General features: G+C 46.1%; 1 protein-coding gene across 1 annotated transcript in view; it reads right to left on the bottom strand.

Annotated features, from left to right (window-relative positions):
- LOC147124388 (aldehyde dehydrogenase 1A1-like) overlaps nucleotides 1–12,264 on the bottom strand; it is a 173,633-nt gene that overhangs the window by 109,600 nt on the left and 51,769 nt on the right. Inside the window, exon 5 of the mRNA XM_085986329.1 lies at nucleotides 9,799–9,860. Within this exon, the coding sequence (XP_085842455.1) occupies nucleotides 9,799–9,860 (62 nt within the window). The remainder of the gene's footprint in view (nucleotides 1–9,798; nucleotides 9,861–12,264) is intronic.

The raw sequence follows: 12,264 nt of genomic DNA, 5'->3' as shown, positions 1-12,264 counted from the left end.
TCCATGCTTGGATGTGTGTAAATGACTGTATTCTGCCTATGTATGCTTATGTACACTACATTTTAAAGAATGGGAAATGCATGTGTCATGGGATCATGGACAGGTAATTACAGGGAACGTTGACTATGGAAGGTCGGGAATTTTGCTCACCTTGAAAGTATGATACTTAAAGCGAGTTTAGTATCAACAGGGGGGAGTGTAGGATTCTCAAAATTCCCACATTCCCCAAAAGTTGTCAATAAAAGGGACCCTGAATGGACAAGTTATTAAAAAGGGTACCCAAAAGAAAATGGCTTCTGAAACCTTGTGACAGAAGCCTGCAGGATTTTAAAAAGCAAGGCCCTGTAAAAGCCGGTCCATTCAAAGCTTTGAAGAGAAACCTGGCATGCATGGACCTGTGAAAGACTTTGTCCTTTCTAAAGCCAGACAGCTAGATAAACACAGAATATGCATTCTTCATCTTGAAACAGATCGACTCAGGATAGACCTAATCTTGGGGCCATTAACTTTCTGCATAAATAATCGGTAACAGCTCAAAGTAGCTGCCAAGCTAGGAAAAACCGATTAAGCTTCATAAATGACAAACAGCCAGGATATTGAAGCCGTTAAGCAGGGAGACAACCGCCCCAAAAGCTGTTAAGGTGAATGAATGTAACCACTTCAGACGAGCCCGCCAATATTAAACAAAGAACTCGACCTGATTTGGCGTGCAGATAAGGGGTGAAGAACCGGTATAATTGTAGGCCCGCCGGTAGCCAAGCTCACTTCTTCTCTTCTCGTCCCGCGCTGACAATGAGGACGCCCACCATAACACCGGGGGCCAAATGCGCGGCAGAAGAAAGCCAGCCATCGGGACACGGTAAGGAATAGAGCCAAACAGCAAGATCAAGGCAGGCTCGACCGAGGACAACTAGGCCGCAACTGCAGCCTTACACGACCGAGCCGACACCGAAGGCCACCAACCGAGCCCAGCCGCAACGAAACTCGACGACCAAACCATTGCAAGAAGAACAAAACCCGAGGTTTCCACTCTACAACCTAAGGTATCCAACAAAAGACTTTACTGTCCCTATTTCTACCAAAAGAAAACTGCGCCCTTACCACATCAGCGGACTCAACCCAACTGAGGGAACTTTGCAGTTCCCAAGACTGAGACCACATGGGGACGGCAGGCCCCAAAGGACACAGAGACTGAACCCCAAAACCGCAACCGGCTTGATCGACAGGTTTCGAACTGTCCAGGAAACCCCATTGGTGAGTATAAATCCCTGGCCCCTCTTAGCTCAATCTAGTTAGGTATTGGGGGTGGGACAAGGGTAGGGGGATTATTAATGTGATTGGTCCCTCGTTGTGCCGTGCGTTCCCCATTACCAACTAAGTGTACTTTTATATGTCTGTAATTATCCTAGTAATTTCCAGTGTTGTTATATTGTTGTGCCTTTAATGAAATTGCGGTTTTCTTGTACCAAACCAGATGTCTACTCTAATGCTGTATCGCCGCTTGTACCTAAGTCTGGTGTCTAGAACCCAGGGGTGTGGGAGTGATTCGAACCGCTCAGAGACAGTCAGGGGCAGAGCTGACTGGGCACACGCCACCCCCTACATTGCGGTTAGTCATTCACTGCGCCAAAACTGGTTGCGCTGTGGGCACCCCCCCTCGCGCACCCACCCCCACCCACATAGCCAGCAATCAGTGTAATCTGTGAAATCAAGGAAACTGACAAAAACTTCGGCTCTTCTGCAGTAATGTTGCCGTTAAATACCCCATTAAAAGTTAGACCCTTTTGGATTAGGTGTAACTGAGGTTTTAACAGTGTATTGACTGCTAAATAAAAGTTATGGCTCTGAAGAACTAATTTTAATTTTGTGGAGTATCAAATTTATCCATTTTAATAAAATTTAATTTTTTAAGAAACTTAAAAAAAAATTGGATGCAAAATTCGGTAGCGCCCCATTTCGGAGCAGTAATGCTGGTGAGGCGTGACATCCTGCACCCGGCGGGTGCATCACTTCCTGGTAGGACGATAACCGAGGTGATGTCGGGATGCGATCGGCGGCGCTCTGCGGATGCTCCGCAGAGCGTTACTGTGTTTCAACGCCCCACCCCTTCAGTTAAAGTGGAGGGCCGCTGCGCACACTCCAATGGCCCCAGCTAGGCCACCAGGGTGGCATAGTGACATGGCAGCAGCACAGCGCGGTGCTGGGATGCACAATGGTAGCCAGGACCACTCCATGGCACACCATGGAGGGCCGACCTGGAGGCCGGTCAAAAAAAGGAAATGGCAGCGCGGGTTGCAGCCATACCTCCCCTTTAACTACTGTAGGGATTTCACAATAATTTCGAGATTTCCTACAGGTCCGAAAATTTTTGATTAAAGAATACCTGGGTAATATACCTTTAAAAATCCAGGGATCAAAATGGCCACCAGACCACGTGGCAGAAGAAAGAAAAAGGACTTGAAAAGGCAGCCTGCTGTGTCTGTGAAAAAGGTGAAGATCAAAGGTGGCTGACCAGACTGCCAATCAAAGGCAGTTCAGGGAGTTTCCCCTCCCTGCAGAGACAATCAATGTGTTTACAGAAACTGCTACAATGTTTACACAAAGGATTGCTGCGGTTTCAGTCTGACCACAAGGACAATGACTTTTGTTTACACTACTCAAGCAATCAACGAAATATACATGCCTTTTTTTCAAACCACGACAGCTTTATTCAAAGCCCAACACAGACAATGAGGACACATTTAAACTGAAAAAAACCAGTTTAAACGAATGGGTGATTCATCCAAACGCATTACAAACAATGGGGACAGTTTGGATCCCTTTTGTTTAGCCCAGATACATCCGGATTTGGGTGGGAAGGGTTCGGCCCCAAATGGGGTATAAAAGATAGCTTTTCAGAACCCTCTCTCTCTCTGTGGCCTCGCCTCCATGCCCTCTACAATGTGGGAGCCTGCCTAAAGGAGTAGAACACCAGCAGTTTACTTTTAAAATACTAGGGTGTTTTTACTTCGGGGCAGTAAAGATCAAAGCTCGCAGGGCACGAAGCAGGTGGTTTTCATTGGTGAGCATATATTTTTCTGGCCCATTACAAGGCAACTTAGAATAGGTATAGGGGTGGGAATTAAGTGGGAATTTTGTTAGAACTGTGATTTTAGTCGATTTTCCCTCGTTGTGTCTGTTCTCTCCTCCCCTATTTAAGTAACAGTGTTGCACTAGCAGATAAGGCTGTAGTGAACACTGAGAGTAGCTGTATTAAAGTGCTGTTTTTTTTTAGTAAAAGCCACTAAGCAAAGGTGCTGTAGTGAGCAAGGTGTTTCTATATTGAAAGTGCTATTAAAAGGGTGTTGTACTAAGCAGAGAGGTGCTTCAGTGGACACTAAGTAGCTGAATTTAAAAGTGCTGTACTGTATTTAAATAAAGGAGTGTTGCACTGAGCAAAGAGCGCTCTAGTGGACACTAAGTGTACTGCATTAAGCAAAAGTGCTGTACCAGGCACAGGTGTGCTGTATCGATTATTTTAAGTTGTTTCTTTTTGTTTCAATAAATGCTGGTCTGTTTTGTACCCAAACCACAAGTCACGTTTTCTGTCTACATCGCTACCGAATAAGTCCGGCGGTCAGAACCAGGAATAGGGGAACGCTTCGAAACCGCATGGGGGGGGTCCCTGGAGCAGCTCAGAGGCTTCTGACTGGCCAGAGACAATAACCCCAACCCCGCTGTTAATTCCTACACTACTGCCCCGCAAGCAGAGGTCGGCCCGGCTCGCAACCCATGAGGCTGGCGCTGACACTGCCTGCTGCAGCCTCACGGGACACAGCCCAATTTCTGCCACAGGGTGGTAAGTGGATGCAGGGGGGTGCTAAGGGGTTGCTGCACACAGCGATGACATCATCATCGAAGGCGCAGTGGCCCAGGGCGCTACCGGCAGGGGTGTGGCGCTGTCGGGTAGTGCCTCAGGAACACCCTGCCAAATTTTGCGGAAGACGCTTTTTTCACCCGCCCCCGAGCAATAACCCCTTTGTGCCCCATTAGCACCCCCCGGAGGGGGTTTACCTTTTCCCCATGTGAGAGCCCCAATCTTTGTTTTGTTCTCTATAACATTTTTAAAAAGTTAGAATCAAAGTAGATTACTCACTGCCTGGCTCTCAGTCTGTGAGAATTCTGCATTGTGATTGGCTGCTCAGGCAGCTTGTTGACATCACAGCAGCTTGCATTAGGGATTCCCCATTAACTTGCACTGATTTCAATGCACATCAGAAAAGCTGAACGTCTCGCTATAGAGATTGCAAGATCTTTGGGGGAAGCTTACTTCAGGACCAGCGGTGAACAGCTTTACTTCACCGCTGACTGCAAATTATGGGCCATTACTATTACTACAGCATAATAATATTCATATACCATAATGGGGTAAGAACATAAGAAATAGGAGCAGGAGTAGACCATTCAGCCCTTCGAGCCTGCTCCGCCATTCAATGTGATCATGGCTGACCTTCTGCCTCAACTCCATTCACCGGCCCTATCACCATATCCCTTGAAACCTTTACTAGTCAGAAATCTATCGACTTCTGTTTTGAATATACCCAATGACTGAGTCTCCACAGCCCTCTGGGGTGGAGAATTCCAAAGATTCACCACCCTCTGTGTGAAGAAATTTCTTCTCATCTCAGTCCGGAATGTCCTACCATTTATTCTGAGGCTGTGGCCCTAGTTCTAGACTCCCCAGCCAAGGGAAACATTCTCCCAGTATCCAGCCTATCAAGCCCTGTAATAATTTTGTATGCTTCAATGAGGTCCCCTCTCATTCTTCTGAATTCAAGAGAATACAGGCCTAGTTTACTCAATCTCTTCTCATACGACAGTCCCGCCATCCCAGGAATCAATCTTGTGAACCTTCGTTGCACTCCCTCTATGGCAAGTAACTCTCTGGCTTCAGGTGTGGTGACAGAGTACTGGAGGACTGCTAATGTGGTACACTTGTTTAAAAAGGGAGAGAAGGATAGGCCGATTAATTATAGGCCAGTCAGCCTACCTCGGTGGTGGGAAAATTATTGGAAAGAATTCTGAAGGACAGGATAAATCTTAATTTAGAAAGACACAGATTAATCAAGGATAGTCAGCACGGATTTGTTAAGGGAAGGTCGTGTCTGACAAAGTTGATTGAATCTTTTGAGGAGGTAACAAGGAGGGTAGATGAGGGTAGTGCGTTTGATGTAGTGTATATGGACTTTAGCAAGGCTTTTGATAAGGTTCCACATGGCAGACTGGTCACAAAGTTAAAAGCCCATGGGATCCAGGGCAAAGTGTCAAGTTGGATTCAAAACTGGCTCGGAGGCAGGAAGCAGAGGGCAATGGTTGATGGGTGCTTTTGTGACTGGAAGGCTGCTCCAGTGGGGTTCCGCAGGGCTCAGTACCAGGTCCCTTGCTTTTTGTGGTATATATCAACGATCTAGACTTGAATATAGGGGGTATGATTTAGAAGTTTGCAGATGATACTAAAATCGGCTGTGTGGTTGATACTGAAGAAGGAAGCTGTAGACTGCAGGAAGCTATCAATAAATTGGTCAGGTGGGCAGAACAGTGGCAAATGGAATTTAATCTGGAGAAGTGTGAGGTAATGCATTTGGGGAGGGCTAACAAGGAAAGGGAATACACATTAAATGGTAGGACACTAAGTAGTGTAGAGGAACAAAGGGACCTTGGAGTGCATGTCCACAAATTCCTGAATGTAGCAGGCCAAGTAGATAAGGTGGTTAAGAAGGCATACAGAATGCTTGCCTTTATTAGCTGTGGCATAGAATACAAGAGCAGGGGGGTTATGCTTCAACTGTATAAAACACTAGTTAGGCCTCAGCTAGAGTACTGTGTGCAGTTCTGGTCACCACATTACAGGAAAGATGTGATTGCACTAGAGAGGTTACAGAGGAGATTTACAAGGATGTTTTCGGGAGTAGAGAATCTTAGCTATGAGGAGAAACTGGATAGGCTGGGTCTGTTTTCCTTGGAACAGTGGAGGCTGAGGGGAGACCTTATTGAGGTGTATAAAATTATGAGGGGCATAGATAAAGTGGATAGAAAGGACCTATTTCCCTTAACAGAGGGGTCAAAAACTAGGGGGCACAGATTTAAAGTAATTGATGGAACGTTTAGAGGGGATTTGAGCGAAATTTCTTCACCCAGAGGGTTGTGTGGATCTGGAACTCGCTGCCTGAAAGGGTGGTAGAGGCAGGAACCCTAACCACATTTAAAAAGTACTTGGATATGCACTTGGGATGCTCTAACCTGTAGGGCTACAGACCAAGAGCTGGGAAGTGGGATTAGGCAGGATAGCTCTTTGTTGGCTGGCGCGGACACGATGGGCCGAAATGGCCTCCTTCCGTGCTGTAACTTTCTATGATTCTATATGATTCTATTCTCTATCCTTCCTTAGGTAAGGAGACCAAAATTGTACACAGTACTCCAGGTGTCGTCTCACCAAGGCCCTATATAATTGGAGTAAGACTTCTTTACTCTTGTACTCAAATCCTCTGGGTAAGATGTCTCTATTCATATGTATAGTAACATCATAAATGTGTTTGTGAAATTTCCTGTGTTTGGCATCTTCACTGAAAATGTAAATGATTGTAAAGTTAACACTTGTGCATTCTCAGCACGGAACTGAGTTTAAAGGGAGTGTGGGTCAGAGGCAGGGCTACAACACAATTCTCTGACCCACACTCCCTTCAAGTCCAGCTTCCTGCTGTGAGTGTGGGATCATAGAATTTATCCTTTCTTCAAAGAGAAGATAGTACTAAAAATATTGAACAGAGGAAATCTTCACAATTAAATTTCAATGTTGATACATGTAATGGACAGTGAAATTCTTATCCTAATATGATTACAATTGTTGTAAATAAAGGATTGTTAACAAGCCAATACCCTTCAAGCCAATGTTGCTCTTGGCTGTGATATTTATCAGTAATTTAATAATGAATCAAAATTAACTTGCATGTAATTAATGCAAAGTAACTGTTATATTCACTAGAAATTGATCATGCACAACCATAAGTTCACATAAAATTTACTGAATTCTTTGAAGTATCAAACATTAATTGTCAATAGATATATTGACTCCTCAACTCATTCATGCACATCTTTTAATTCCATTGCCTGCCAGGGAACCATCTACAATATTACATAATTAAATGGCCTGGGATTTGGCTGAACTTTATAAAGCAATAAATGATTCTTGTGCTGGATAAATATTGAGGTTGCACACTAAAGCATTTAATGAAAGTTTTGAAATAATTTATTGATGAGGAACTAATGACAAATGGACATGATTACTATACCACAGTCTAGTTCAGTAAAAAATGATGGTACTTTGTTTCTATTATTTACTTTATGCGGAAATAATAATTATGCGTGATACCACGGAGTAGATTTTCAATTTACCACCTGGGTGTAAAGCTGTCAGCATGGTTCCGCCGTCTGTTACGAAACGGCCTAATTTGCTCTATTCTGAGCACTGATGGTTTATTGATAAGCAAGAAAATGGTAGTACTCTAGTAATCAATAGCAATTTCTTCCTTATCTATATATATAAAGTGGCTCTTCTGTCTGTCTGTCCCGATGTCTGTCTGTCTGTCCGTTCTCTATACGTTTGAAAGTTACAGAGCGTACCGACGCGCGCGTCGCCTCAAAAGAAAGCTTGCGATTCCGGACCGGTCATAGGCGTATTTACGTTTCGGCCAGACAAAAATCCCGCCCGCGGTATCCGAAAAACGTTCAGCGTTCCGCTCATTAGCATCTCATTAGCGACCGTGTGACGTCGAGGTCGACCAATCAGACGGCGGGTTCTTGGTGCGTGCCATCCTACAGTTGAGTGTCGAGTGACTCGACGATTGACCAATCCTACGCTTCGGTGACCTGACCGGTCGACCAATCGGTGCGTGTGTGGGCAGGCCTTATCCTTCTGAACCGAGGTGAGTGGCCGCCATCTTGATTTTTCCCGATTTTTTCCCCCACACTTTCTGTGTGTTAGGGAACTAAGGTAAATATTTTAATGATGTGTTAGGGAATTAAATAACAATTTATTTGTGTTTTAAATTGTGTTTAGCAAATGCGCACGCGGTGGGCGGGGCAGTTGGCTCCTCGTTCGAGACCAGGCCTGCGTCCGACCCGAGGGGCCACTTAGTTAACCAGCAGCCGAGCCCTGCCTCCTATTCACATCTACCGTCCTTCTTGCATGGGCCTACCGAGCGACTCCTACTCCCTCCTCCTCTTTTGCTGCTCTCTATTTATTTAATCGGCGAAAGATGAGTTTAAAAAAAAAAGAAGAGGCCGCCAGTTGCGCGGCTGCCTTGACGACGGCACGCATTTGCATGGCCCCCGTTACCCTGGCAACAGGGCACGCCGGCGGTCTTGAAACCACGCATGCGCACGGCCCGCCACCCCGTGACATGAGTTCAAAAAAAATGAAGAGGCCGCCAGTTGCGCAGCCGCCTTGACGCCGGCACGCATGCGCACGGCCCCCGTGACGCCAGCACACAGCCTCGGGAGATCGTGGGGGGGGCGAGCCTTGGGAAATCGCGGGGGGGGGAGAGCCTCGGGAAATCGCGGGGCGGGGGGAGAGCCTCGGGAAATCGCGGGGGGGGAGAGCCTCGGGAAATCGCGGGGGGGGGGAGAGCCTCGGGAAATCGTGGGGGGGGGAGAGCCTCAGGAAATCGCGGGAGGGAGAGCCTCGGGAAATCGCGGGGTGGGGGGAGAGCCTCAGGAAATCGCGGGGGGGGGGAGAGCCTCGGGAAATCGCGGGGGGGGGGAGAGCCTCGGGAAATCGCGGGGGGGGAGAGCCTCGGGAAATCGCGGGGGGGGGGAGAGCTTCTCTGTTCCCCCCCCCAGTCTCTCTCTGTTCCCCCCGTCTCTCTCTGTTCCCCCCTCCCCCCAGTCTCTCTCTGTTCCCCCCCCAGTCTCTCTCTGTTCCCCCCCAGTCTCTCTCTGTTCCCCCCCAGTCTCTCTCTGTCCCCCCCCAGTCTCTCTCTGTTCCCCCCCCCCCGTCTCTCTCTGTTCCCCCCCCAGTCTCTCTCTGTTCCCCGCCCCCCCAGTCTCTCTCTGTTCCCCCCCCAGTCTCTCTCTGTTCCCCCCCCCAGTCTCTCTCTGCCGCCCCCCCATCCCCCCAGTCGCTCTCTCTCTCTCTTCCAACAACAACATGCCCTCGAAAAAGCCTCGGCAATGCCGGGCTCACCCCAGCTAGTATGAACTATAAATGGCCGAAGGTCATAAATTAAAACAGTTTTGTGTTTGGACTTGCATAATGAAACTATCCAAACTCATTTTGTTTAGGGCCATCACAATCATCAGAGACAGCAAGAGAAAGGGAAAGAGAAGGAGAAAAAGGAGGAGGAGAAGGAGGGCGTCCATGTCAACAACAACTTGAATTTATGTAGTGTCTTGAATGTAGGAAAACGTCCCAAGGTGCTTCACAGGAGTGTAATCAGACACTGAACCAAAGATGGAGTTCTTAGAACAAGTGACTAAAAGCTTGATCAAAGAGGTAAGTTTTAAGAAGGGTGTTAAAGGAAAAGAGATGGGTAGAGCCATGGAATGTTTTTAGGAGGGAATTCCAGAGCTTAGAGCCTAGACAGTGAAGGCACGTTTGGCATCTGTCTGAGCTAAACTTGTAGGTGGCTCCCAAAGGGGCAAGTACACATTTGTAGAGTTATATACAGATGACTATTTTGTACTCATGTAACTGGATGTCAAACTCCTTACAATGGCCTTAAGAACTTTGTAAAATAATATAAAAATACAATTGTTACTCACAGGTATAATTTGTCCACACACACCAACTGGTTCATGTCTTGTAAATGTGAGATAATCTCCATCTAATAGAAAATATGAAGTTAATTTAATAATAAATTCAACACATAACATAAGCAAGCATTTGTACTGTTCTGCAGTTCAGGTGCAGCTTTAAAAAAATTAATATAGACAATAGAAGCATGTTTGACAGAATATGCATTAAAAGCATAACTTTTTTCTATTCATTCCTGGGATGTGGGCATCGCTGGCGAGGCCAGCATTTATTGCCCATCCCTAATTGCCCTTGAGAAGGTGGTGGTGAGCCACCTTCTTGAACCGCTGCAGTCCGTGTGGTGAAGGCACTCCCACAGTGCTGTTAGGAAGGGAGTTCCAGGATTTTGACCCAGCGACGATGAAGGAATGGCAATATATTTCGAAGTCAGGATAGTGTGTGACTTGGAGGGGAACTTGGAGGTGATGGCATTCCTATGCATCTGCTGCCCTTGCCCTTCTAGGTGGAAGAGGTCGTGGGTTTGGGAGGTGCTGGCGAAGAAGCCTTAGCAAGTTGCTGCAGTGCATCTTGTAGATGGTACACACTGCAGCCACGGTGCACCAGTGGTGGAGGGAGTGAATTTTTAAGGTGGTGGATGGGGTGCCAATCAATTGGGCTGCTTTGTTCTGGATGGTGTCGAGCTCCTTGAGTGTTGTTGGAACTGCACTCATCCAGACAAGTGGAGAGTATTCCATTACACTCCTTACTTGTGCCTTGTAGATGGGGGAAAGGCTTTGGGGAGCCAGGAGGTGAGTTATTCACCGCAGAACACCCAGCCTCTGACCTGCTCTTGCAGCGAGAGTATTTGTTTGACTGGTCCAGTTAAGTATTTGGTCAATGGTGACCCCAGGATGTTGATGTTGGGAGATTCAATGATGGTAATGTCGTTGAATGTCAAGGGGCAGTGGTTAGATGCTCTCTTGTTGGAGATAGTCATTGCCTGGCATTTGTGTGGCGTGAATGTTACTTGCCACTTATCAACCCAAGCCTGAATGGCATCTGGGTCTTGTTGATTGCGGGCATAGATGGCTTCATTATCTGAGGAGTTGCGAATAGAACTGAACACTGTGCAATCATCAGCAAACATCCCCATTTCTGACCTTATGATGGAGGGAAGATCTTTGATGAAGCAGCTGAAGATGGTTGGGTCCAGGACACTGCCCTGAAGAACTCCTGCAGAGATGTCCTGGGGCTGAGATGATTGACCTCCAATCATCACAACCATCTTCCTTTGTGGTAGGTATGACTCCAGCCAGTGGAGAGTCTTTCCCCTGATTCCCAATAGATCATACATTTGTACTAAACTCTTTAGTCTAGAAATGATTGCTTGTGATATTAGTATTTGAAAATTAAATATAATCATATGACATTCACCTGCATCCTATTTTAAAATTGGCATTATCCCAATCACTAATATTGCAAAAGCCTTTTAATGTTGATTTGAACAGAGATTATTTTAAAAGAAATTCTCCATTTTAAAATCCAAGTTCAAACTCCCTTTTATACTACAGAAGACCACCCTTACAACGGCACCTGTATAGTATGATGCATAGCTCACAGACCCAAGTGATTGTAATACCATGTGCAATAAATAGCATACATTAATTTTTAAGTTTAAGAGAGGACAGGAATGTCAGTTCTCTCATAATATTTAAAGAAAAATATGTTGAAAAAGTTTTCTTGCAGCCCTTTGAACTTTTTAAAATATGGCTTTTGTCCAGACTGGAGTTATACTACACTTGGTGTAAAGCCCAAGAGATGTGACGTTACCGCCTGGAAGTAGTTTTGCATCTCTTGGCTTTGCTGCACTCATAAGACAAATCACTTCCTGAGTTAAACTGCTGCTTTCATGTCAATGTGCATTGGAAATCACTTAGCATCAAAATGAAAATGATAGCAAAATGGCACAGTTACAGTACACCAGTATGGAAAAACATTGTGGATCCCTCACAGTATGGAAGAACATTCTGAATCCTGCATCAGTATGGAGGGACATTGTTGATTAGTTACAGTATACAGGAAGATTGTGGATCCCTCACAGTATATAGGAAGATTGTGGATCCCTCACAGTATGGAGGAAGATTGTGGATCCCTCACAGTATATAGGAAGATTGTGGATCCCTCACAGTATGGAGGAAGATTGTGGATCCCTCACAGTATGGAGGGAGATTGTGGATCCCTCACAGTATGGAGGGAGATTGTGGATCCCTCGCAGTATATAGGAAGATTGTGGATCCCTCACAGTATGTAGAAAGATTGTGGATCCCTCACAGTATGGAGGAAGATTGTGGATCCCTCACAGTATGGAGGAAGATTGTGGATCCCTCACAGTATGGACGGAGATTGTGGATCCCTCACAGTATGGAGGAAGATTGTGGATCCCTCACAGTATGGAGGGAGATTGTGGATCCCTCACAGTATGGAGGGAGATTGTG

Source organism: Somniosus microcephalus, chromosome 1, assembly GCF_052327205.1.
Source record: "Somniosus microcephalus isolate GS21.2 chromosome 1, FLI_Smic_1.0, whole genome shotgun sequence".
Classification (NCBI taxonomy): Eukaryota; Metazoa; Chordata; class Chondrichthyes; order Squaliformes; family Somniosidae; genus Somniosus; species Somniosus microcephalus.
Note: the sequence above shows the minus strand (reverse complement) of the source record. Positions and strands in the feature narration are given on the sequence as shown.